The 26,621-nt window shown below is 43.4% G+C and overlaps 1 protein-coding gene across 4 annotated transcripts; it reads right to left on the reverse strand.

The window, feature by feature from the left end:
• Positions 1-1,605: 1,605 nt before the first annotated feature.
• Positions 1,606-26,587, reverse strand: pip4k2aa (phosphatidylinositol-5-phosphate 4-kinase, type II, alpha a). Of its 4 annotated transcripts, none has more exons than XM_037455403.2 (11): positions 25,548-26,587; positions 15,409-15,506; positions 15,209-15,305; positions 13,676-13,828; positions 12,552-12,698; positions 12,313-12,351; positions 9,082-9,189; positions 6,318-6,431; positions 5,934-6,174; positions 5,648-5,751; positions 1,606-5,534 (listed from the first exon to the last, which is right to left on the reverse strand). In XM_037455403.2, the coding sequence occupies exons 1-11, from the start codon at positions 25,686-25,688 to the stop codon at positions 5,454-5,456; spliced, it is 1,323 nt and encodes a 440-aa protein (XP_037311300.1). In that variant the 5' UTR covers positions 25,689-26,587; the 3' UTR covers positions 1,606-5,453. The 4 variants fall into 4 exon arrangements, with proteins under 4 accessions (XP_037311300.1, XP_037311299.1, XP_062415036.1 ...); XM_037455402.2 differs by having other exon boundaries at positions 9,073-9,189; XM_062559052.1 differs by lacking the exon at positions 25,548-26,587 and adding an exon at positions 25,404-25,529 and having other exon boundaries at positions 9,073-9,189.
• Between the last annotated feature and the right edge of the window lie 34 nt (positions 26,588-26,621).

Genomic DNA, 26,621 nt, shown 5'->3' on the forward strand with positions numbered 1-26,621 from the left:
CATCCGTCTTCTGTGGCACGGCTCAGTCTGCCCCCTGGCGGCCGGGACCCCTCACTGCAGCCCAACGCATTTTGTGTGCGTGTGCGTGCAGCAGCAGCTGCAGCGCACATGGCAAGCCTTCCTTTGTTTATTGTCTGCTGGTTTGTCTCCGCTTGTTCTTCACGTCGTACTGACGGTGCAAATGAGCCTCCGCCTCGATTAGAACTTGCTCCTGCTGCAGCTGCCACCCCCATCCTCACCCCCACCCCCATCTAAGTCTGATTGGATGTCCAAAGAAGGCTGTTATCGCCTCCGATATTTTTTTTTTACGTCTGTGTTGTAAATGCTTTTTGTTTTATTCTAGATAATTGAAGCAGTTATTGGAAATATATATGAAAAAAACGTCGATAAAAACGAATACACGCGTTTCATATAAATGTCGCGTTTGACAGGCAATCAAATCCAACCAAAACAAAATCCAAAATATCCGCCTTTTTTAGCGTGCAGCCGACCCTGTAGGAAGCTTAGCATGGTACACAATGACAAACACTTCACTCACTCACCGTCTTTTTATCAGAATGAATTGGTGTTGGAAGGAAATGCGTGAACCTGTGTCTGAAAAACATATTAGGAAATGACGGCATTGATTGTAAATGATACACACGTGTTAGTGGTTAACAAGCAGTGGTGTTTTAGAGAAAAATCCTCTGAAAAGTGATCAAATGCATTTCGTATAATTATAAAACAATGAAAGCTTCACCTCTGCCCGCCTTCTGCTCGCCACTTTTGAAAAGAACAAAGAAAAAAAGAAAAATCTAAATACACGTTGTATGTATCATTTCTGAATTCAAAAAGGATGGTTGACATATATGAAACATGACATATTTTGTTTTCCCATTAACAGATCGCTCCGCATTGGATCAGTTATCTTAAGTTGTGGTTCATTCTAACGCGGCTTGGAATAAAAAATCTTATTTCACTACATTCGGGTCAAAGCATGTCGCCACCGTGTAGTTTTTTAACGCAAAATTAAAGTGCGTAAGTGACGCAGATTTGAGCGATAGCAACGTTTCGCTTCTTCACGTGCAACTTAGGTCAAGGTTTCCTTTCTTGCATGTGTATTTCCAAAACGGGAATCCCTGCAGTAATAATTGCTACTTTGAAAATAATAATAAAAAAACAGACCTCGCGCGTTTTCCCGAAGATTCAACAAACAAACGCATTGAAAATCAAGGCCGTGGCCGCGTTTTCGTTTAGTTCATCAGTCAGTCGTTTTAAATAAAATCGTTGTTCACCAACTTTGATTCAATTATTTTTCAAATGTTTGTTGAAACGTAATGTGCCGTTTTCTTTGATGGAATGGAATATTTACCTGGGGTGTGACTAATGCGTGATGGCTGCTCATCACAATTATGCATAGTTTTCTTTGCAAAGATGATTCATAAGAGTTTAGGAAAAGCCATCTCTTCTTCTTTACCTCTTTATAGCAAAAAGCAGATGTGAAGTAGAGCGGGAACCATCTTAATTCAAATGTAAAGCATCAGTCAAACACGCAGATTTAGAAATATGGAAATACAATACTGAGGATGGAATAGTAAACAACAAAGAAAAAGATACCACAGGTAGTTAAGCATAACAAGTGCTTTAATTGTTTTGAGTGAACGCTTATGGAATGGAGTGTATTCTTATCGCCATCATTAAATGTGAAGAACAATTAACATACATATCATTTTGGCCTGTCTGCCACTGAAATAGAACTCTCAACAACCATAGTCAGACAGCAACACACACACACACGCGCGCACACACACACACACGTACACTCACATCTTTTAGATGTTTTCTAAAAGTACTTGGGACTTGCAGACAGGCATATGTCCGGGCCCTGGTGTCTGTTGACGTGACTTGCACATGCACTTTTCAATCAATTTCAAAATATATATATTTCTTCCAACAAGAGCCCAAAGGGCATTTTTTTTCCCGCCTCTGAAGATCTTTCTCGGCCTCTGGTCATTCGCATTTGTGATCAAATTTCCCCTTAACATGCGTAACCCTTAACCACATGAACACAGGGCTGTTTCTTCTAACTGGACATGTTCACATATCAGTGACGCACATCTTCCTCCATTCCCCAGTGCATGTAAAAAAACCCAACAAAAACAAATTCAGTTCAAACACGTTACACAATGTTCTTCAAGCTCATGTGTGGTGGTTCTGAGCGTTGAGGCGGGTCAACGTGGCGGCAGGTTGACTGGCGGGTCGACGGGGGGGAGGAGCTCGTTCACGAGAAAAGTCACAAAAGCGAAAGACTTGTTAAAATTCAAGGAACAGCAGCAGGGCGCATGTGTTATTATCATTTTTCAATTTGCATCCGTTTAGTTTCCGACAACATCCGGAGTGAACATTCCCAAAATGAAACAGGGAATAATAAATCCCAGCATGCACTGCTCTGTTTTACACTTGCTGCTATCTGAGTACAGTGAGGCCTCCAGGGCCGAACACAGCGAAACAGACGCGAGGATGATCACGTTTCTTTATGACACAACCTATGTACAGCGTGAGCTAGGCGACGATAGGAACAAAAACCGCTCATAAATACTGAAAGAACACTGAAATACCAATTAACCACTGACTCAGGGTGAACTATCAGCTGGTGGCCTTCGTAAAAACAAAAAAGGGTCATCTGGGTTACACAAAACGCAAGAGAGCATAAACCTGCTTCGGAAATGATTTATAGATGGAGTGAAATGTTGAACAAACAATTATTAAATAAAGAAAACACATTCCTGAAATCTGTGATGAGAAGGTACATGTGATAACAGACTCCTGAACGGGGGGGGGGTCAGCTGTCAGTTAGCGAGGATAAGTACGACAAAGCACAACCACATCTCACAATGCACTTCCACACATGCACGTTCTGAATAAAAAGGCAGGACCAGCGCGACCGAACAAGGGAGTAACGCCGGCAGACACCCCCTCGCGCTCCGAGGAGGAAAAAAGGGGAACACTGAAGAATCACGACGATCCATCGGAAGTTACAGAATCCGATCCACTCCACCAATATTCAGATTCCCGACAGCTGTTCACGTTTGGAACACAATCAGTCAGAGGGGATTTCTTCAGCTGACTTAATCGTATGAAACACACAGGAGGTGGAGTGGAAGAGGGTTGGGAATAAAGTTGGATATACCCTACTGTTCAAATAACCCTTTACCTTTGTTTTAAAAAAAGAATACAAAATATAAAATTAAATCATTTTGAAGTATAAAAGGCACACATCTTGCACAGTGTATACAATGAAAAACAGTTATTTAAAGCAGGGACTATTTCACGCTGAACAGCTCATAAATTGTGGTAAAGTTTAGGGACACAAAGAGAACCCGAACAGCCAACAACACAGACAAGCGAGGAAAAAGGAAACTTAGTCCTGTGACATGCAATATTTTTAGAACTTTTTTTTGTAAGGTACATCTATTGTAAGTATTGTGTAAATTCAAGCACAATCATTCTTCATTTACCACAGCACCATCATTCGTTCCCACAGGTGGCTCCACATATATATTTCTTTAAATAAAACTATTTCATGACTAAAATCCAATGTAAAAATATAAATGTGATTGCTCACACAGATATGGTGGTGGAAGCTTTTTGCATGGGTTACAATGGTCAAAGAGGACAACCGTACTTGTTTCAGTTGGTTGTCCACAAGTGATACACAACACCACACGCACAACTTTCCTCGCTTACACACAGGTATATTGCATTTCCCTTGTTAAGACTATCAACTAATTGGGATTGTATTCGTAACATTTGGTTCCTTTCCTCTTGTGCAAAATATACAAAAAACAAACACTCAAAAAAAGATTACCACATTAATTCATAAAACGGCCAAATTCAAAACACAGATAAATCACCTATAAAAATGCCATCGATAACAACACAAACTACGATGAACAACAGACTCACAGACGAGGTTAGAGAAGAGAAAGATGCTGTTGGTGTTAATGACTTAACATGCATCTTTAGGTTTTAAACACTGAATCACACACTCACAGGTCGTTCGCCATCACCGAGTGTGTGCTGGTACGATGCTGGAGGTAAACGCTCTGCTCCTCAACACACAAGCACACGCTCCCCCCCGATCCAACGCCCCGGGGGCCGGAGGCTTAGCTTACCAACGCCCTGGAAATAGAACTGCTCCACTTTTCCGTCTAATATTGCAGTAGTCTCCCTTTACCAATCCCTCCAGTCTGTGTACCCATAGGTGAGAAGGGAGGGGGACCAGAGGAGACGGGATCGGAGATCGGGCCAATTTCCTTTTGTTGCAGCAGTAACAGAACAAGAGCTCCTAACCTCAAGTGACAAATAAAAGTGCAACATTTGGGATTTAAGTTTTTTTATAAGGTGCTGATGGCAACAGAGAGTTGCACACATTGGGCTGTTGATGTTTCTATCCGACGCCCGTTATGAAGATACAACAAAGAGGGCCGTTCTCTCATTAACTACAGCAGTGGGACAATGTCTCACGTAGCCAGAGGTAATGCAACCGAAATACATCTACTGTGTGCTCTGATCCCTCTTTACTTCTCACTTCCAGGTACACATCATTCCCTTAAATCATTCTCAGTCACAACAAAGCGAAAAGGGACAAAGCACCGACAAGCACAGAGTTTCCGACTCGTGCTGGAAACAAGCATCAGAATTTGACTGCAACAGGTGAACTTAGCTGACGAGAAGCGCTTGTTGTTGTTGATGTGAGTGTGTGGCACAATTCATTAGCTGGACACTGAGGAAAGGGGATGGCCTTTAAAGGTTGATGCAGGAGGAACCCAAGTGGGAATATTTTTTTGGCTGAGTGCTTGTATAGCATTGGGTGGGGGGGGGGGAGGGGGGGCGACTGTTGGCCTATTGGAAGACTGCTTCCTACTCCCTGAAATGAAGCAATTGCATTAGGCGAGGCTCGGCATGAGCTTCCTCGTTACATTAAGCCTCCTCTTTGCGAGAGGAACCTCACCGCGTGCCGTAATCTGACCTCCCCTTCATCGCAGCAAAAACAAAATAAAAATGCAGGGTGCTGGATGTTGTATTTGATGCAATAAAAAGCCATATTCCCACATGAAACAACCAAACTGACAAAAAACAATGATATAAAACAAAAAATTAACTTGGATGTCTGCTTTCGACATCCTCATCATTCAAAGTGACACATGAGCAAAAGTCAACATAGGAGGAGGTTAAATGTAAACGAATGACGTTTGTTTGTTTTTTAGCTGCAGAGCGTGGCACGCTATCGAAAGAGAGAGAAACCAACAGGGAGGGATGAGGAGAACGAGGGAGAGTGATAAAAGCCATCATAGCACCTTATTAATTCAGCCCCTTCGATGTCTTATTTCCTCTCTCTCACACCCCCCCCCCCACTTCCTACTCGCCCCGCCTTTCCTATGTGCCTGTGTGCCCCCTGTAGCTCCTGGAGGCTATGACAGGATAGTGGTGATGAAATCGTAAAACCTCTTGGAGTACTGCTCTGGGTTCACCGTGGAGATCTCCGCTCCGGCCTGTAAAGGGACACAAAGACTACCGTCAATTGCCTCATCAAGTACATTTGGCTTCTCGAGACAGTGTTTATTTATCAGACGCGTTCAAATGGCTCTCGTATGCAGCTACATACTCCATGTTTGACAGTCTTGGCGGCGTGAGCAGCTTTCTTCTTGGCATCGTAATGCTGTAGGATGTCTATGACAGCCATGAAGTAAACTTCCTTCCTGGGAGCACCTGTGGTTTGAAAAATAAAATTCACCCTGGATGAAAATCTGCAGTGTCATCAGGCAAAATCATGTACTTTTAAATGAGACGAAAACAATCTGCAGCTTTTAAAAGTGGAATGAGAACTACCGCCAGTAGGAGGAGCTCTCAGATCAGAATTATGCAACAAACGCATGCATCTGGCTACTCACTATCATTGCTTTTGATGGCGTAGACATCAATAGCCGGATCAAACTCTCCTGGGGACAGAGGCTTGGTGCTGTCCAAGGTGTTGCTGGGACTGTCAGGGGGCGTTCCAATGCCTCCTCCATCACTCTCCCCCTCATCCTCGGGCTCATTGTCCTCGCTCTCCACGTCCTCCTGCTCGGCTCGCTCCACATCGTGGATCCCCACCAGCAGACTGTAGTCCATGAGCTTCAGCTGGGCGAGGAACTAAGGACGAACAGAGGGAGGTAGGACCGTAAGTAAAAGGAGATGAAAGGAGGAGTGTTTAGGCAAGAGGGAGGGAAAGCTGAAAGAGAATCTATACACACACAGAAAGGGGTGACACAGAGGAGCGTATTAATCACACATACCTCTACGTCTTTCCTGAGCTTCTCCAGGAACATTTTCTTGTTTTCCCCGTCAATGCAGATCTTCTGCCCGTCATTGATGAAGTCATTGTCCTTGTAGGTGGGCAGCTCCTTTGCCTGCCCATTAGTAATGGAGATCAGTGACCAGACAAAACCATAGAGCTAGAAGCATGGCACTGTAGGAAGTACAACTGGGCAAAAATATGACAAACTTCTGGTTTGCTAATCAAGTTCTCTTTGAGATAAGATCATTTCAGCCAATAACACAATGTTGAATACCTAAATAAAATTTGGTTTTGTTTGCGATATTTAAAAGAAATTGACCAAGATCAAATGACAAGAAAGAAAATCCTTCCTGCAAGCAATAACACCAGAGTCAGTGTTCTCCATCCTTTTTCCCCAGAATACTTGATGACACAGGCCGAAATATATAGTATAATTTAACTGTAAGAATTAAGGGGTATTTCAAAATACCTGATGAAGAAACGCCCCTTTGGCACTAATGAGGCTTTGAGCCCCTGGTTTGTAAAATACGCCTGTCCAATTCAGCCGAAGACACACATTACTGGTCAAATAAGTGTATCGACAAGGCACAGGCAGGTATACGTCTGTCCAAACCAGGGCTAACCGTGCAAAGCCGTACATGCAGCATGCTCACAGCAGGTCACAGATCCATCTGATGCAACATTTGCATAATTCCCATGTTGTTGACAGTGAAACGTGTTTGCTTCTCAGTGCCGTGCGACACGCGGCATTCAGCCTTTTTGTGGCAAATTTCATTCACCCACCTTTGTAAATGCATCAGGTGGATCCATACTCTGAAAAAAGGACGTCCAATCAGAGACATTGAGCGTCCTTGATGTCACTGAGCCAAAAAGCATCCCGTTTGATTACAGATAATCCCTCACTGAGACAAAAATATTGTTCAACTAAGATGTTTCTCAGAAACTGTTGAATCAAAACTATTAGGCCAGCTCATTCTGTATCACTTTTTATTCTACAAACAATGAAGGAGTGTCCTAAGTGTCTTCTCATTTAGATTAATTGATTTCATGACCAGGCTGCTGCAGAACCACCAGCAGCCTGTAGGGGGTGCTATGTGAGGAGGGACGGTGGGGGGGGGGGGACCTTGTTCTGAGTCACTTAGGAAAAAGAGAGCAGGACATGAGGTAACAAGGCAGCAGCAGCAGCAGTTTAGTCACTACAGTGTTTCTATAGCAGCAGGAGAAGAGCAGCACACAGCAGCACTTTGAGGCACTCGAATGAGTTCAGATGGCACACAAACACACACACACACACACACACACACACACACACATACACATCACACCGTTACACTGATGAAGACAGGATTACCTCTCACAAAATAGAACGTTTGAGCACATATATATCTCCACAGACATAGACCTCCAATTTGCAAGAAATATGGGATGTACAACTTGATTGACGGAATATAAATGAAACATTTAAAAGTAAGCGAGGACGTGAGGTAAGGCGCCCTTCAAAAGGGTGAACACAGCCTGAGAGCACTTGGCGGGCCTGTCAACCAAACCTTTAACATACACCTCCACGCCGACATCCACCGCTCTTTAGTACACCTTCGCTCACAAGGCGCCTCTGGTTACTCCACTTTATGTTCTCAGACTTTGTGACCAGTTCGTCAGGATTCGGTCAGTGGGCTGGTCATAGATTTTCTCTAGTGCAATGACTGCAACGAAATGTGTCCGACTCTTAAGTGGTGCAGTCGACAAACAGAAAGATGTATTAGAGGCAGGAAGATACAGAGGGTTTTGCTGATGAGGCTTTTAAAACTGTGTGACTGGAAAATGGCAACTTCCTGTCTTGCCGTGTCAGAAAAGCAAAACTGTGCCTTTTGTAAATTTTACCCTGTGACTGATGCTGCTAGGAAAATCAGCAAGTTCAAATCAACTGCATGCAGGCCAAGGCAATGTCAAGCATTTCGTGTCTTATCTAGCAACGGAATATGTGAGCATGTGGATATCATTTATGCACAATCAAGTGTAAGGTGTGTAGGAGGGCTCTCGAAACCCGTTTTGGAATGAGTAACTTCTCCAATCACTGTGGTTTGCACCTATATAGCACAATGCACAAAACCATAATTGCGCAGCATATGTTTGACTATTTTATGTAAACAACAGGCAATGTCGCCCCAGAATAGAAAAATAGTGAGAACAGCGTAATCCCAAGATCACTCACGGCTGCTCAAACTAGCCATCAGGTAATGTCCCAAAGCACCAGCTCAACTACTGCCTGATACATTTATCAAGTATGAGACGTGATCATCTTCTGCCATCTTGATTGCATCTCTTGATTCAAGCTGAAAATACGCACTCTGTTTTTAATGTGGTCTGTTTATCAATTGAGTTTTGTTCAACTTTGATTAAAAAAAATAGCAACAAAACCAGAGAATTCTCCAGGAAAGCGAGGTTTCCCTTTCCATCTCTGGTTCCCGGGACAACGGCGCGTGTCCCTCCCATTCATGCCGCCTCCGTACTCATCCACTTCTCGCTCTCCAGCGCTTCACATGAAAAACACACTTTTTTTGCCATTGAGTGAGTGGTGGGAACAAAAACAAAGTTTCTGGCAACTAAAACGTAACTTGCTGACAAGTTGAGCAAAAGGTGACTTCAAAGAACAGTGCATCGGGCTGGACAAGACGAGGAAACGAAAATGCTTAAGAAATAAATAGGATTGGTTCAATAGATCATGCCTGGTATATGAGCCCTGGTTCTCTTACATCTCTTACGTGTTTCATGGCGCAGTAAAAGCGCGTGGCAATCCGCAGTGTTTGCAGCCTTTGCTGAACGTTACCAGATTTGGGCCGCAGGGGCACATCCTCTGGTTGGGGCGGCTGCTAGAAAAGGGGGAGCGAAGGAGGGACGGTAGGGGTGGAGGAGAGGAGAGAAGGAAGGAGAGAGGAAGGAAGTTGGAAGTAAAGGCAAAGTGTTTAAAATGTAAAAGAACACAGTTGCTTTTTCAAATTGGTAGAGGGTGGGAAAAAGTGTGAACGCAAGAGATCCGTGTACACGCTTTCTGTAGTTACACCTAACCCTTTTATTTGTTTCCATTATGTGCTTGATGGAGAAAATGCCTGTACTCAAAGGAAGCTAGGAGCTGCAACTCCCAGGAGTAAGAAAGCAAACAATTTGCTCTCTATTAACCTTTGTTTGGCCATTTTTCAGGTGTGGTACTATTTCTAAATGCTCATTACAATTACTAGACAACGGGCTTTCCAGTAAAAATATCAAGACACTTCGCACTCAGTCACACAGACACACTAATTAAGGCCATGTTCCCCAACAAGAGATAGCAGCCTGTGCTGGCGGTGGGAGAGGGACGAGAGTAGACAAAAACAACTACTGAGCAGAGGCCGAGTCGGGTGTAATTCCACTAACCATGACCAGCGGCTATATAATAACTTACAGACAAAGCCTCAACATCCTCCAGGTAACGTAAGCAAATACGGACATCGCAAGAATGCTCTTCACATTGGGGGACAGTTACCTGAATGGGTCTTAGAGGAGACAACATCCCCCAAAAAAGTAATGTAGATTACAGCTGCGTTTTGATGGGCCTACATGAGAACATTTCTAACCAGTTTGGACTCAAGTTAAGATTAATTGAGACCAAAAACAATGAAAAGTATCAACACTACCTGCTAATATGCTCGCTAATTGCTGCTGTTTGACAGCCATAAACTCTGAGACGGCAGCTACCAACAACTGAAAAATGTACTTTATGGAAAGAAAAATACATGTTATCGGGGGTAAAAATAATAAAAACATATCCACAATGTGCAAACAGTATGGAGCCTGGTATTTACAGAAATAATGTCACTTTAAAAAGAAGCGAAAATCACTATATACCATGCAGACGCATGCATGAAAAGGGAGACGGCCATGCAGTCAGGAGAGAACCGCCATGCTTGTTGTTTCAGTGTGTATGAAGAGATTTATTTATCTCACACACACACACACACACACACACACACACACACACACACACACACACACACACACACACACACACACACACACACACACACACACACACACACACACACACACACACACACACACACACACACACACAACTCCTTTCCTTTTCATTTGACATGACTCACCCTCTCCTTCACTTTACTGGCCAACTGCACCATGTGGGGAACTAGCATTAGTGTAGTGTTCACATGCTGGACTTAACTAGCAGGCGTAACTACAGGATAACCTCTGGAGGGAAAGAAGAGATCATTTGCTCAAAGCCGCGGAGCACTAATAGTAGGTAAGTGCAGGCGTGGGTATGGAGGCGTGTTTGTACAAAGGTGTTTCATGTGATGAAACCACCATGTGATGTCTGAGTAAGTGTCTGATCATGTAGTGCATTTATTTTTCTGCATGCGAGTTTAAACAGTGAAAGGCTTCACTTATGGTGTCAAGAACTCCTCAGTGATTACTGTGTGGGCTCCACAGACTTACAGCAACATCTTGTAATAACTTGATTTAATTAAGAGTCAGTGGCAGTCATTGTGTTGGAAAAACAGCATCTTCATTCATGTTAGCTTGACACAAATGTTTCCTGATCCTCCATTTTGCTTGACTGTTAATGGTGTTTCACACACAGCTGAGCTGCTGCCAAAAAGAGGTCATACAGGAGCCTTGTGTGTGTGTGTGTGTGTGTGTGTGGTGCGTGTAATCCCCAGCTGCTTTGTTTTTCCATTCATCCGTTTTAAACCCAATGCTATTTTGTTTCTTCTTCCATTTACAGAAGGATATATTTAGTTCAGGGATTCCCTGAAGTCTTCCATGCCTCGGTGCTCCACGATTAAGCCCTTTGTAAAACCTGTTGGAAAGTTTAAACCTCTCTGGGTCAAAACTGTGACTGTCTCATACAAAGGCTTCTCGCAAGACAAACATTTGGAGGGCAACGATTGGATACATGCGATGAAAAGAACACTTTGGACAACCACCCGTCCTCCTCCAATATGCGTTGAGGTCAATGAACAGTGGTCAAAGGTCAAAGTGTAGACAGACATTCAACGGTCAAAACATTTATCCGCAAAAATATGAATCTGCTTGAACATTCATTCTAATTGTTAGCAAAAACAATTGAAAGTGGATTCACGATGAACCATCACGTCCTTCATTCATTTTCAGGAGATTTCCAAGCAGCCAAGAGCAAAAATGAAAAACATAAAACAACGTTTTAAATCACTAGAAGTCACACAAAAACTCATTTACGCTGGAATCCCACACACAGCCCAGTCAAATACACATCATGAGCAGACATCTGACTGAATACATCTTTAAACCCAGCAGGCACCTGAACAGACAGACACACACACACACAAACACACACACACACACACACAAACACACACAAACACACAAACAGTAGGCAGGGGAAATGATGGAAAAGCAGAAGCGCGGTTAGAGAGGATGAAGCAAATTAAAGATGTAAAAAGCGTGCAGGGGCTAGAAGGGGAAAGGGGTGATGAGGTGGGAGCTAACTAGTTAACGCACTCTAACTTAATTAAAATATTAGCAATTCACATTTAGTATCCATTTGAAGATGAAAGAAATCCAGAGAATGTTAACTATCTGTTCTTGTTCACTACGCAAAAATTACACGACTATTGAAGGGCCCATTTGTTTAATCCCCACCAAATTCAACCATCTTGTCCTTAAGCAACGCACCCTCCAACGTGTAGAAAAAGACGTTTTCACCGCGAGAAAGGAAAATGTGGCGTCTGCGTGGAGTCACCTGTTGCACAGCTGAGGGCAAATACGATGTCTTTTTCTGTTTGTTTCTAACTGTTGTGCTATTTTGATGCATTTGTTAACATTTTCCTTTAAAACGTAGCACTCTCAGTTCATGTCATCATTAGGATTATTGTATGTTTAAATCATACAGTAGAGCTTAAGAGGTTGAAAGTTATGTGGGTTTGTGAAGCAGTGAAACCCCGCCTGAACAGTGACTGTACCTTTTCCTTCTCGCTGGCCTCTCGTGCAACAGTGGAACCCTAGAAACAAAAGAAATGAACTTAGACAACAACCATGTGATAAACATTCTTTTACTTCTCGCACCAAAAACTCTTGAAACAATGGTTGGGAAAAATATATATAAATCAGACTTAACAAAGACATTGTTTCTTGTAATATTCATACTCCATCTGAGCACCGTTTCATTTAATTACCTACTTCATCATTTTTTCCCTCCTACCTTGAGATCATATTTTTTGTAGACGGAGAGGCGGTGGGAGAAGACATTGCGTGTGACGATCATGTAGGTCTCGTCTCCATCCACGGTGAGCCGGTAAATCCCCAGAAACTGAGGCAGCAGTGTGTTGCCATGGCACTCCACGATGAACTAGGAAAAGAAAAGAGAGGGAGGAATATGAATGTTTAAAGTACAGACAGTGCTTTGCCTTCAGGAGGAGAGTGAATGACACCTTAGAAAGAAAGTCAGCTTTGTGACTCAGCATCCTTCTGTGAGCCACCATGAGGTGATCGATAGACAAGAGGACTCCAACAACAGCTGCACAAGGAAATCAAATGAGTTTGTACCCTCGCCACTAAATTTTTTTTAGCAAAAGCTGTAAAAGCCTAATTGATGTTAAAAGCCTTTGACTTGTGCTATAGGGGCTTCATGTGAAAATGTGTGATGCACAAAGACATAAATGGTAAGATCACCATTAAAATGAAGGTTTTTTTTATAATCCGGTACTTTTTCTTTTTTTTTTTTTACAAGCTCCTCCATAGAATTAGAGAGAAAGACGTTGTCTCTGATGTTCAGTGGCCCCCTAAGAGACATGTGTTAGTATCCGGAGAGGGTTTTAGTAGACTAAAATTATGCTTCTGGAGGTCTTTTTAGTCGCCCAAAATCACAGTTATAGAAAAATCAAGGCTTGCGTGTATATATAGACATTACTGTGTGATAAGCTGCTAGCTCCAGAGGTAGGGGCGATGGTGGAGCATAGAGTAGCGTAGTGCGCTGGGAGCCGCAAGGTCGGCGGTTTGAATCCCGGCTGCCCATGTTGAAATGTCCCTGAGCAAGACACCCAACCCCTAATTGCTCCCCAGGCAAAAATGTAATGCACGGGTTATAATACAATGTAAATCACTTTGGATAAAAGCGTCAGCTAAATGACATGTTATGTAGTGAATGTAGGTCGCACTAACAAAAATATTTTCCCGCCATTTTTAAATGATGTTAAAAATGGAAAGGCCATCATTTTAAACGGGACCTTGGATCCCGTGCGTGACGGTGGGTCACCCAGCGGAGCAGCCACTTCCCTTTTTGCCCCATGGCGCACACAAAGTCTAAACTCAAGCGCTGGTCATCACCTGATGATATTTCTTTAGAATGTTATGCATCTCTGCCACGTCCTCGCTGCTGATGATCTTGATGACGTAGCGTTTGTCATACGAGGTATGGAAGCGGGCCCCGCTGCGTCCCTGGGCATCACTGTTCAAAGGAGCGCTGCGTGTAAGGGAGTTCTAAAAAAACAAAAACAAAAGAACACACAGAGCAAAGACTAATGAATGCAAATGAGGATGTACACACAGGGAAAAGATCTCCTGTCACCTTTTCTGGTTCACTAAATGCAGAATGTATTGGACTTGGTGTACACGTGGTCTTAGTTGGTGCCACGGTTGAAACAGTCTAGTGTGGTTGAATGGGTCCAACAATACTGTGTGCCGCCTACACCCTCTTGTTGTCCGACCACCTTCCGCTCCGCAGCCTAAACATGCGGGCTTCTGGCCTCTGTGCCTTCCCCCTGCCCAAACACACACACACACACACACACACACACACACACACACACACACACACACACACACACACACACACACACACACAGACACACACACACACACACACACACACACACACACAGACACCAACAGCTGCTGCCCAGACTGTGGAGCTCAAAAGTAACATGATCCAACACTCCTGGCTCCACGCCTCATTCTCCAAGAATTTCATGTCCTCTGGCCTCAGTGCACTCTCCCCTCTGTTCAAATCGCAGCATCTTTTGCGTGTGCGTACGACCTAAAAACGGAGCATTTCTTTCATGTGTTGTTTCCACGCAATCCCAACCCTAAAGGCCCACTTACAGTCCAGGTGTAACATTGAAGGGGTTTGTGTCAGGCTGAATTGTTTAAGAGGTACTTCACCTGAAGTTGCTATAGATTTTTTCTAAAGCTTTCAAAGGGATATCCTAATGTTTTATTTTGTAATTTTCGCCTCTAGAAATTTATCATAATGTGGGGGGAAAACAGTTAATCTGTTTGCCCTTCAGTTACCCTCCCAAAACTTAATTTAATAGTGTTAGCATTGCTCATTAAAACTAATGGTTACTCTGCATGTCATCAAAAGAGCCAGCAGCGGGTTTGCAACCATTGGTTGTGGAACATGAAATAATACCAACACACCATTAGAGTATTGGGCAAAAAGAAACAAAAAATATGAACCATTAAGCCTTAATGTGAGTAGAAAAGGCCGTTTAACGTTGACCTCTTAACGTTTCTTTGGACCGGCCAGTGTCTTAACAGCCCCAACTGCCCACGCACTACAGCCAGCCGAACCCTAATGTAAACATGTGAGAAGGACAGCTGCAGTGAGCTGGGACACAATGACCTCCAAATACTGCCAACTCATTGCCTGCAGATGGAGTGGGGATTTGTTCTGGAACAGTGGAAAAAAAGGAAATCAAGGCTGAAACCACAAAGGAAGGAAAGGAAAAAGTGCAAAAGTTGACTAAATAGACTGCGATTTTGGAGACAGTTACAATTGTCCAGGGGTCTTATGGCACAAGAGGGTTACATTTATTTGACACACACGTTTCAGAGAGGCTAAAGAATCATGTCTCTTACCAAGAAGTCCTGATCATCGATGCCAAACCTCTCCCTGAGGTTTCGAAACACCAGAGGGCAGTACTCCTTGAACTTGAAGTGGCTGGGCATGTTCTCCCTGAGAGTAAAAAACAGTGACAGGTTTTATTAGATGCTCTAGCTTCTAAAAAATATTTCACTGATTTATGATTGATTATACAATGTACTTAAAAAGACCGTACTTGTTGAATAGGTGGTTGTCCACTTTGATCTTAGAATAGGCCTTGAAGTCATCTGGCATGAGCATGATGGGAATCTGAACATGGCTTAACTCATTTATCTGGGCATGAAGAAAAAAAACAAAACATAGAAACAGGGTGATCAGCAAACTGTCTAGCAATAAAAAAAACAGCCTATACATGTAAGTAAAATCAAGTCCCATAAGTAATGCTAGAAGTTAGTAATTTAATGCTTAGTGGAATAAAAAAGTGTGTCTCACTGAGGGAAAATATGCAAAACCTAGACAAAGATCCTCACTCACAGATAGACATATTGTGGTGATCAATGGAATAAACACTGGTGTAGAGAAGCTCTGGCCCCATTACCATGTGGCTTTCTTTTATGTGCTTCACATCTCGAGTAAAATGCAACCCTTACGGGGAAAAGGATGAACTGAGAAGCCCCCCGCCCACCCAATCAAAGCAGCCTGAGGGTTCTTTATCCAGGCTAATTCATGATTCAGGCTTAGAGATGTGATCTAGGTTGTTAATCAATACCGTTTGTTGGCACAGAACTCTCTGTGATGGGACCACTGAGCAGTTTAAAGATTCGATTTTCAGCATGATGTAGCTCACAGAGTTGATGGACAGCTGGAGGGGAAGGGAGAGGAGACCTGCTGTCGATTTCAAGGTACACATGCATGTGGCAAGACGAGCACTTATAGCTCAGAGGTTGGTTTGAGTTTTAGGATGGTTTTGGTTATGTATTGCTGCAAGAAAAGGAATTGGGATATCCTGCTGTCTGCAATGTACAGGGTTTTCCAAACTTCTAGTTTGTTGGCGTTCATGTGTGTGGCAGCGTTTCTCGGTCTCTGCATTAGCTCAGATCGTTCGTAATGCTCACATTGGAGGCTCTTATCATATAAGATTGAGAAAAACAAACAAATAGATACATTTGAGGCAGTGTTAGAACAATTTGCATTTCCAGAGGGGTCATGTTGTTATTATATTAAATTACATGACAAAAACTAGATTTTACAAGATTCCATTTGAACACATTATTGTACCGCTATAATTTCCCGTCACTTTTGTTAGCCGCTCACTGCGTTTACTCGGAGCAGCAGCATGAGAGAACTCCAAGTGATTAAGTTAGTTATTACAAACGTTTTAAGACTTAAATAATTGTGAGCTCTACGTCTTCTTCACTCAGTGACACATGCTGAGTGCTCCCAGCTGCCAAGTTTCGAGCACTATCATACAGTAGAAAAAAAAAAAAAAACACGGCGGTTTTCAATCCGTGTTGAATTGGAAGTGGATTTTCAATTGATAGAAATCATGACCATGAATGTTCAATCAAACTAAATGGCCTTCAGTAAACCCTGAACACTGTATGGACGACGGGGCTTCGAACACATACGGCACATTGCAGGTGTTACCATTTGGAACTGGTCATGCATCACGTTGCTGTACTAGGCAGACCTGACGTTTGTTATGATTCAGGCACCGCTTGATACAAATCGGATGATACAGTTTGTGTGTGTGTGTGTGTGTCCGTGTGTATTCGTTGTTGGCTGCAGACGCGAGTGCTGGCAAGTTTCTTGCATCTATTAATAACCTTTCATTCTGCCGAGCACACTTGTAATGTGTAGGTGTACTGAATTAACTTAAACACTGTGGCAGTAACATTAATCCCAAAACGTGTGCATGTGTGTTTGTTCCTCTACAGGACAGTCCCAAATGTTGATTCCGCTTCATTACGGACATTGACTTATGGGACTAGCTCCCGCAACAGTTTCCGGTTAGGGGTGCCACTAGTTTTTTTTTATTGCCAGAAATCAGTTGACCAACAAGATTAGGAGCCGGCATGCAGGGGATCTGTTGTTGATGGGACTATCAACCCGGCCGGCTGCAACGATAACCGTTTAAATTCACAGGGAGCTGCTGCAAATCCGCAAAACACGCAACCAAGCCCACAACCGACAATTAGCATCCACGGTGAATGCACCAATGCGGCCGTTACCGTGGAAACATGCAGCCACTTTCTAAGCAAGTCTTCGCCGCATCAATGAGTTGAACTGCAAAGTTGTCGGCTGCTTGTCTGCCCGCCATACTCCGCCAGGGCTTCGGCAAAGCGTAGCATGAGCCAGGCCTAACGTCAACTAATCCAGTACAGAGAGCGATCATCGTGATGAATAATAGCATTAATATAGCTGTGACATAATGAGTGGGGTATAGTACCCATGAATTCTGAATGACAATATTGAAGGTGGTATTGTTACCAAATAAATTAGAGTGTTAACAGAAATAATTGTAAAATTAGCTGTACAAGTGTGTCTAACCTATTTTAGTCTATAAAACAAATCTCAATGTTGAAGTCTGCAAAAGCTTGTCCCGTGAAGTGCAAAGGTTGTCCTTTGTGCACTAGTCCAACTTTGCTGTTAACCAAGTCAGCAAACATGGGCATTTTGAGCAAAGAAGCGTGTCACCAACGAGGCTTATTTCCATGCATACAGCACTTTGAGGTTGTAGGCAAGAGTCACAACTCAAACAAGATATCTCTAAACCTGCACTTCTAGAGGATTATTTTAAGATTTAAGCAAATCTGTGTGCATAGTTTACAGAAGATAAATAAGTGGGAGAGAATTGGGAAAAAAAACACATCTGAAAGAAAGAATATCTGAAAGGAGGAGAAAGCATGACTTAAAAGATAAGCAAATGAGGGCATTAGAGAGAGAGAGCAAGCACTTCTGTATCCAGAAATATTTCAGTGCGCCGGTGTGACAGGCACAATGTCACAGTGATGCTACACCACAGATGCATTCTGGGTACTCAGTGGGGAGACGTCGCCTGAACAACAAAGCTGTTTTTCACACAAAGGCAGAGACGGCGCCTGATATTACAAAGCACACACGGACGTAAGTGGAGACACTGGTGTCTACATGCATCTACCACAGAAAAAATATGGTCAGAAAAAACAAAAACAATACATCAAATCAGTGTGGAACAATGCAAACTCCAACCCTGCCCCAAAAATGTACTATTACTGTCAATTAATTCCACAATCTAAAAATGAAGAAAAATAAATGTCAGAGAGTGAAAGTAAGAATGACTGGCGTAAGCCATTTTCCAAAACCATGTGATGAACAATGACTATTACGACCACTGTGGGTTCAGGTAAGTACAGATACCATTTCGAGGGGCTTACTCTTTTTGAAGGTGCCCACATGAATGATTCATCTGGCTGACATTACGGTACCTAATCCACATTAAGTAATGTCTACTACACCTATCATCTGCTAGGCTCTGGTCTTAAGTTCTAACCTAGCGTGTGTGGCTCTTGTATGTGTTGTTAAATCAGATGTGACCAGGGTATCTGCCCATCTTCCTGCAGCTAGCAAATTTGCAGGCAATTTTCACACCACCACTTCCTGTTTGTTGCCATGGTGACGAAGACTGGTTTTCCGGCCCAAAGTGAACTGAGCGTGCGCTGTTGCTCCATTGGACGGGAAGTTGGTGGATAGAGTGTGCTCTGTCAGCAGCATGGCATCGCCTTCCCTCTGAACAATGACAGATACATGACTTACTCTTGCAGAGGACATGATAGTGTTGTTGCTGGGTGAGAACACAACATCTTGTCCTTTCTTTAACCTGGATAGAACGATTAAAAGATTGGGCTTTGCAAGATATAGAAAGGTGACGAAAGTACGCAGAGAAAGTAAAGAAGCAGACTTATCATTAGGTATGTCAACAGGATGAAGGGGGTCATTCGACAATGGAGAGGAAAAGCTAAAGTCATCTTTTTCCTTTTATCGTCTAAAGTCTGATAACAGTTACTGACCTAGAAGCTACAACAAAAATGGGTGTCACTAATGAAAAAAGTAATTTTAGTGATGTGACACTGCAGCAAATTTCTTTCTTGGCCAAAGGTCAAAGACAAATTTTTGTCAAACATTCCAATCAGCGTCCAAAAATATCTTTAGACATCATTACTGATACTATTGGTAATACTACACTACTACTAGCGTCAGTGTCACCAATACCGCATCACAAGTAGTTTAATTTCTCGCTGTACAAAATGCAACCACAAGTTGAAGAAATTTGATTTAGTAACACATCCATTGGTGGTAATGTATTTTCATTATCTTACAGAAAGCCCCAATGTTCCGGTTTCTAGCTGTCAATGACGAGTGGGGAAATGGGACACGTGCTCGGAAGAAACGACTACTTGAGAACATTGAGTGTGCACTTCCTCTCTGCTTATTTACGAGACATTACAGTCTAAGTGGCTCTAATTGAAGTGTAATCGAGACCGAGTGATGTAATTAACCAATATGTAGAGATGGAAATATAGAAAGAGGGAACAGGATTTTTTCAATTCGATAAAATCTGCACTCAAAGCAATAGTTGGATGTTTTTATAAAGCGAATCATCATACACATCAAAATATTTTCTCAAGGAACACACATGCACAAACACACACATAATCAGCCTTGCACTTTTTTGGAATGGCCCACAATACACAAACTGGTATACTTGCAGACCACAATGTGACAGATGATATTCATAAACCACAAAGACAATAATATCCAGGACGGCTTATGAAAACTAAATGGAGACTTGGATAGTGAACATCAAAAGGTCACTTAGAGCTGTAGTAGATTGTATTGAGTCGAGTGTGGAATTGACCTTTCGCTGACCGCTTTTTAAAGCCATTACATCATCTCCTGACCTGTTAAGGATAACACAGCTATTCATGGTATGTAACAATTGTTACATTGTCATTTTACCTAAGGATCCAAATCAAGCTTCTTTGTGTTAAAAGTCCTAAACACAATATTCATTCACTCGTAAAAAGCAATCATCGCAAAATGGAAAAGTGGAGTGGACGATTAAAATCATCAGTGGTTCAGTTATCAATACATCTAAATCAATGGACTGTTATGCTTAGAAGCGCTGTAGCAGCACGCTCAGTAAGGGGGTAGTCCTCACTCCCACTCCTCCCTCTACTCACCACCACAGCATAGAGAGGTCAGCCATAATGAGGACACTGATGCTAAAAGTAGAACAGTGGTAAGGTAAAAGGACGGCTGCATCTGTGCGTGTGTGTGTGCGTGCTAGTGAGAGATACCAGAGAGCAACCAACTACCTGAGTAAGACATCGGCAGTGCAATTAAAGGCTTTTGGTAGTCACGCCTTGTGTTGCGAGACGTGTGTTCACATCAGCCACTAACAGCTGGTTCTGGTCTAGATTTGCAGACATAAAATCTCACTCACACACACAAAAAAAATTGCTGAAGGGTATATTTTTGATTCGTTGATTTCAGTAGAAAACGTGAGGTATACCGAGCCTCTTCAAAGTATAATTGGGACAATTATTATTCAATGTTAGCATCTCCTTTGGGGCGAAGTTCTTACAACAACAGACTAACTCATACAATACTCATGTTGAAACACTAAAAGGCTAATGACTACGGTGGAAATAGGTTACGCAGAAGTTGTCATCATATGTGGGCAAATCAGCAAGTCTGTCATGAAAACAGTGCTGCGCAAGTCCAGCTATTAAAGGATATAGTGGTTTAGACTGACAGGCTTATCGTATACCGACTCTGCTGTTGAGGTAATGACGCTGCTCAGCAACATGTCACACTGCATCTAGGTGTACCAAGGGCCCATGGCACAGTGGAGCAGGAAACACACACCCCAAGGACCGCATAGGCCCTAGCATAAATGTCTGCGTGCATGCAAGAGATAATATTTATTTTTTATCAGGCTTATTTTAGACACGCAGGAAAGAAACTGCAAGATGCTTCTTTGAGTTCCTCTATCTGTCATTGCCTCAGGCCGCAAGGATGTGAGGCTACAGCTTTTCTCTTTTCCTCACCCATAATCATCGCACATATTAGTTGTGGGTCACTCCTGCAGATATTTTTAGAATCTCCCTTTAATGCAATCCACACAACCGGGCACAGCTACTCTGAGTCAGACAGAGATGCGGACACAGCAGAGAGAGAGAGGGAGAAGAGAGAAGGGGACGGGGAATGATAGTGAGCTACTTGGACAGGATGACACAAAAAGGGGCTACGACAAGAGGAGTGAATGAACCTGCTGGTTGGGGGAGGGTTAAAAGGAGGAGAGTGAGACGGGGAAAAACTGAGGAAGCCCAAATGAATTATTCAACATAATGCCTACACTAAACAAAGTCCTCTTGGGAATTAGAATTAGCTTTTGCATGATGAACTTCAGGGAAAAGACTTGCGGACAGGTTACCACACTAAGTCCCTTCAGTGGTACTGTCCGTCATAATGATAAAAGAGAAATGTGTAACAAACACTATCTGATGATGATGATACCGTTGGCATTGCAACCGTTGAGACGGGCTAACTTTTTTTATAAACCAAACCAACTTACGGCAGGTCAAGGACACAGTGAGGCGAGGCTTTGCACCGAGTACTAAAACATCATCGGCATAGTGGTGTTACAGAGAGCCAGAGCCAAAGACCTAACACTCATTCCAGTGTGACATCTTTGTTATCAGTGTAGCAGTTAAGCACAAACTAGTGACCAGCTGGCTAATTAGGTAACTTACTAATTCTGCCTTGCATTTAATGCTACACTGGGCACAGGAAATGAGCCGAACAGAAGGGGTGGTGGACAGGAGGTGGCTCTCTTCCCGGCGAGCTGTGGCGACCTCGCGACAGTGTGCTGTCGTCATGCCAACCGGCAACCATCGCCATCTTTCTTAGTCTACTGAAGACGGAAAGCTGTTCAATGTTTTCAATGGACAAGACAACGCCGCTTTTTAACCAGGGACAAATCCACAGTGTTGCACATCAGGATTCATCCACACCAGGGACCGGCAGACTAGCAGGAACAGTCTCCCGTTGACAGATTCCCCAGTTACAGAAAGGCGAAGTGACTAGCAATCCTTTGGGCTAGATTTTTTGCTTAGCATTTATTTTTGTTCACGTCAGCAAATATTCAGCACAAGTGAGAGAAAATGGTTATTGTGCTAGTTTCACAAGTGCACAACAAAAGGGGAAAGGATTATTTACAGAAAAAACACTTTGAGGCAGCCAAATCATTATGTGTGAAGTCAGTGCAGCAAAAAATAGATGGCAGAGAGACGAGACTTATTCTAGATTTGTAACGTCATGCAGACCAGGAGATGCTTTTGTGAACGTTTTTTGTAGTCTCTAGTTAGTTTCAGCTTTCTACTAAGATTCAAGAGTTACTTGAATTTCCGCAAAAATCCTTTTCTGTAGAACCGTGAACTTTGAAATCCATTTAGGCTCTGAGAGATGCAAGTATTAGGATTAAACTAAAATTGGATACCTGATACCAAAGTGTTATTTCCAGCTGCCAACAAAGCCAACAACGTTTTGTTCCATAAAGCAATTTTAAAAACACACATGCCTGGCTTTTCTCAGCCGTGACACAAGAATCACTCCGAGAACGTACACTGAATGTCTTTGGCCGCATAATCATCTTATTTATTTTCATGCATCAAAGCACTATTTGACCCATTCAACATCTTTGTGCCGTGACCAATACAGGGGCATGCCAAAGTCTTCCCTCTTAGCACGCTTGGATGTTGATCTATTGTCCTGGTTTTTAGGAGGCACCAGAGTGGATGACTGACAGGTCACAGTGGCGAGGGTGTCATTTTCCAGAAGATATGCATGTGTTTGCATGTTGTCTCTGCAGGCTGATTGCACTTTCAGGCCTCCCCCTTTATTCATGCTTTTCCAGTGTCTTATTGTTTACGAGGTTAGTTTACGCCGAACCATAAAGTAACCGACATTAGCAAGTTCAAACTCCCGCTTCACCCTGGCAGTAACTCAGAGGCTCGCTCCGATGACCTGGCATGGAATGACATTTTATGTTGCAGATGGTATGTGAGACATAATGCCTTATCAAGTGTTGAGAAAAACCGCAGGGGAGCTAGCTTAAGGCGCGAGAAGGAAATGTGCTGCCGGCAGTCCTGCTCTGTTATGCAATCCAGGGGAACGGTTTGAACATGTAGATTCTACAAACTTGTAAAGGTTTATCTTGTTTAGAGTCAGTGACCCATCGGTCAACAGACACCTAAAAAAGACTAGAGTTTACGATGCAAGCCTGGATTACTCATTCCACTGGGCCAAACACATGATTTAAATGATGCCAATCTATTCCAGGGTTTGCCCTAGGTTTACAACTTTGGTGCGCCACACAAACATATTTGCGACATATTAATGTCAGTGTGGAACTGCCGGGTGTGGAAACATAACACAAAAAAGAAAATTGTAAAGACTTTAATTTTTCACGGAGGGGGGCTGTTATAATGGTTGGGGAAACACTGCATATCTGACAATGCATCAAAGTGGTAGGACCTGTCTTTTCAATGTGACTTTTGTCATCCGATGATGCCAGGACGCTGCATACACTGTATGATCTCATGCATGCATTGGAATCATCAGCTGGACCAAACATGCTGGGGAGACCTGACTTGCATTGCGTTCTAATCTCCAAGAGGTGCGGGCGGCATGAGGAAGACTAAGCGGCAGAATTAATGGAGAACTCTGTGATGTAATTATAGAAAATTGGATGTGTATGTTCTCCGTTTTATACCTGCTTCTTTAACCACAAAAAATAGATTAAATCACAATCAGATCAGGCATGTCGAATTGAGAAGAATTTGGAGACATGTATGAGCTCACAGGTGAGTCCTGATCTGAGGAATCCAATTACAAAAATTCCATTGAAAGTCAAGTGTGACCAATACTCATCCTTCTCTTTTTTTAATAACAGATTAATCACTAGTGCTGCATGAAGGTAAACCTTGAGTACCTTACATGGATTGTAACATCAAAGCCAGGGGAATGCGATCTCTCCAAAAGCTTCAGATTGTTAGCTGTCTTAGCACATTAAACTACTACACTGACACAAGGCCTAAAATCACACAGTCTACACACTGTGTGATTTGAAATAACAAACACAGCTAAAAAGAGGCCAAATCATCTGAACAGAAAGTGTTGGTGCATACGCCAAAAAACTGCACTACAATTTACTTACGGGAACGGCCTCTAACATTGTGTCAAACTGCATCAACAAAGAAGCAGAGGTCACTAGAAGTAATTCAAGAGTGGAAGACAATGGATTAAGTATAGGGAATGGTGAAGCAGCACAAATTGGTAAATTGGGCAAACAGGAGAAGATATCAATAAACAGCAATACAGCAGAGCCGCAAACATCCTCAGACAGTGTAAAAAACTAAAATTGTCACCTTTCACCATTACCTTTCTCATGGCAATAATGTCTTTCTGACATGAATAATGACATAGACATACTTACGTATAGTAAATATAAAAATGAGCTCATCTATTTTCCTACATGTTTGTAAGCAGTTCTCCTCACCAGATGAATTCTTGTAACCAGCCGGGGTGTTATTGTTATAATCATGATTATTAGGGACAAGCCGAGTAAAGGATGAAAAAGAGGCTATATTTTAATGTGATTGCCTGAAAGAACTACAGATTACATATACCTCTGCTGGCTGTTCCCATCCCCAGGTGTGGTATAAGGTTCTAACATATTGGTAAAAAGGTCTAGTATTAAGGATTCAGTGGCAGAAATATTTGGGTGTCCTCTGCTTGCTCTCTTCCTCTGACATGCGAGTTATGACCCAGTGCACATATTCTGTGAAGGAAGAGCCCAGATAAGCTGTCTCGCAGGGGAAGATCTGCTCTCTCATGACACCGACCCCTAGCAGCTTATCCTACATGAGCACAACAGGAAACCAAAGAAGACTTTGCTGCGCGCGCACACACACACACACACACACACCCGCGCGCGCGCATGCACACAAACGCGGGCGCGCACGCATGCACATTTTGAGAGCGTAAATCGCATTGCATACATCGGAATCATGCAAAACGAATAACATGCGAAAAGTAACACCAACTGTGCTAAACATAACAAATACATTCGCCGAATGAGTTCAGCAGCCAGACATATTTACATTTACAACAATGTAACGTTACCGCTGGACAGCTGTCATCTCACACATCGCCTGCGACAACACGGGGACTCAGAACTGACAGATAGCGAGGTCGACTGTGGCACATCCAAAAGGTCGAGAGAGACACAACCGTGGATCATACAGGGGCTTTGCTGGTCTGACTCACCGAATGGTTGACTCCCCACATAAGCACGCTGAGCAGCGGGTCGCTGGCACGGAAGAGCTTCACTTTCTGAGCCACGAAGTGCTTCTTCTTGGTCTTCGTTTTGCTCGCAATAGCTGCGGCAATGCTGCTCGCCGAAGCCATCTTTGAGCGAACTGGTTGGCTGTTGCAGTCTGTGTGATAATCCCGACCGTGTCTCCCCTGAAGCTGGCACAGTGGCCACTAGCTCACGACTCCGTAACACCAATACTATTCATTTAGCCTGGCTCGCAAATCAAAGTGCCCGAATTATTTTCCTTCCTCCAACGTCCTGGACGGTTTGGCTGACGTGTGTGGCTTTCCCTCGACGAGGAATAAGACTACGACGTGTTAGCGCTAATACTGCTGCTCCCCTTCGCCTAACACTCCGCCGCTTCCCTCCGTCCACATCATAAGTCACCTCTCTTCCTTCCTCGACTGGTCTTGAGCTCTCCGCCGCGTTGTGATGCAAGGTCTCACTGAGCCTGCGTTAGCATAGCCGAATAGCGTTCTAGCTAGCAAACGGCAAATGGGGTAAAATGATGACACGTATAGAACGAGAGCAAAACGCAAAGCTCAGTCGCCAAGGGCACACAAGTTATCATGCAGTCTTAAAATTAATTGTTTAAAAAATGAGACATTCGTGATGCCGACTGGTTAGCTCAACGTCCCCTGACAACCAGCTAACGTTAGTCCGTCCGACCTTCTTTAGCGAGTCAGCTACGTGACGTTAGCCAAACGGACGGCGCGAAGCGGAGCGGAGCCGGGGTCTCCCTTCACCAGCTAGCAAACCGTTAGCCCGCGAGCTAACAGCGGATAGCAGTACGCCGGACAAGCGATGCTGCTTAGCCCTCCTACGCGCTCTGTGGTCGATCCGCACGGATGACAGAGGAGGGTCCCGTCATGTTCTCGCCCCGCCTGAATGGAAACGCCGAGGAGCGGTTATGTGCACGTAAACCGACGAGTGACCAACTCCGCTCGCGGCGACGAGGTTCATGTGTTCTGCTGTGGACTGACAGCTCGACGGGGGGCGGAGGGGAGGGGAGGGGAAGGGGGGAG

The sequence above is a fragment of the Pungitius pungitius genome, chromosome 19, assembly GCF_949316345.1.
Source record: "Pungitius pungitius chromosome 19, fPunPun2.1, whole genome shotgun sequence".
Classification (NCBI taxonomy): Eukaryota; Metazoa; Chordata; class Actinopteri; order Perciformes; family Gasterosteidae; genus Pungitius; species Pungitius pungitius.

Bases quoted from the DNA above. Each gene is read 5' to 3' on its own strand.
- pip4k2aa (XM_037455402.2), bottom strand. From the start codon at position 25,688: ATGGCTTCGGCGAGCAGCATTGCCGCAGCTATTGCGAGCAAAACGAAG. The intron at 13,829-15,208 runs GTAAGAGACATG...TTGTTTTTTTAG, and splicing joins TCGATGATCAGGACTTCTTG to AACTCCCTTACACGCAGCGC. The intron at 9,190-12,312 runs GTACAGTCACTG...CCCCTTTTCTAG, and splicing joins AGGCCAGCGAGAAGGAAAAG to CAGCCGCCCCAACCAGAGGA.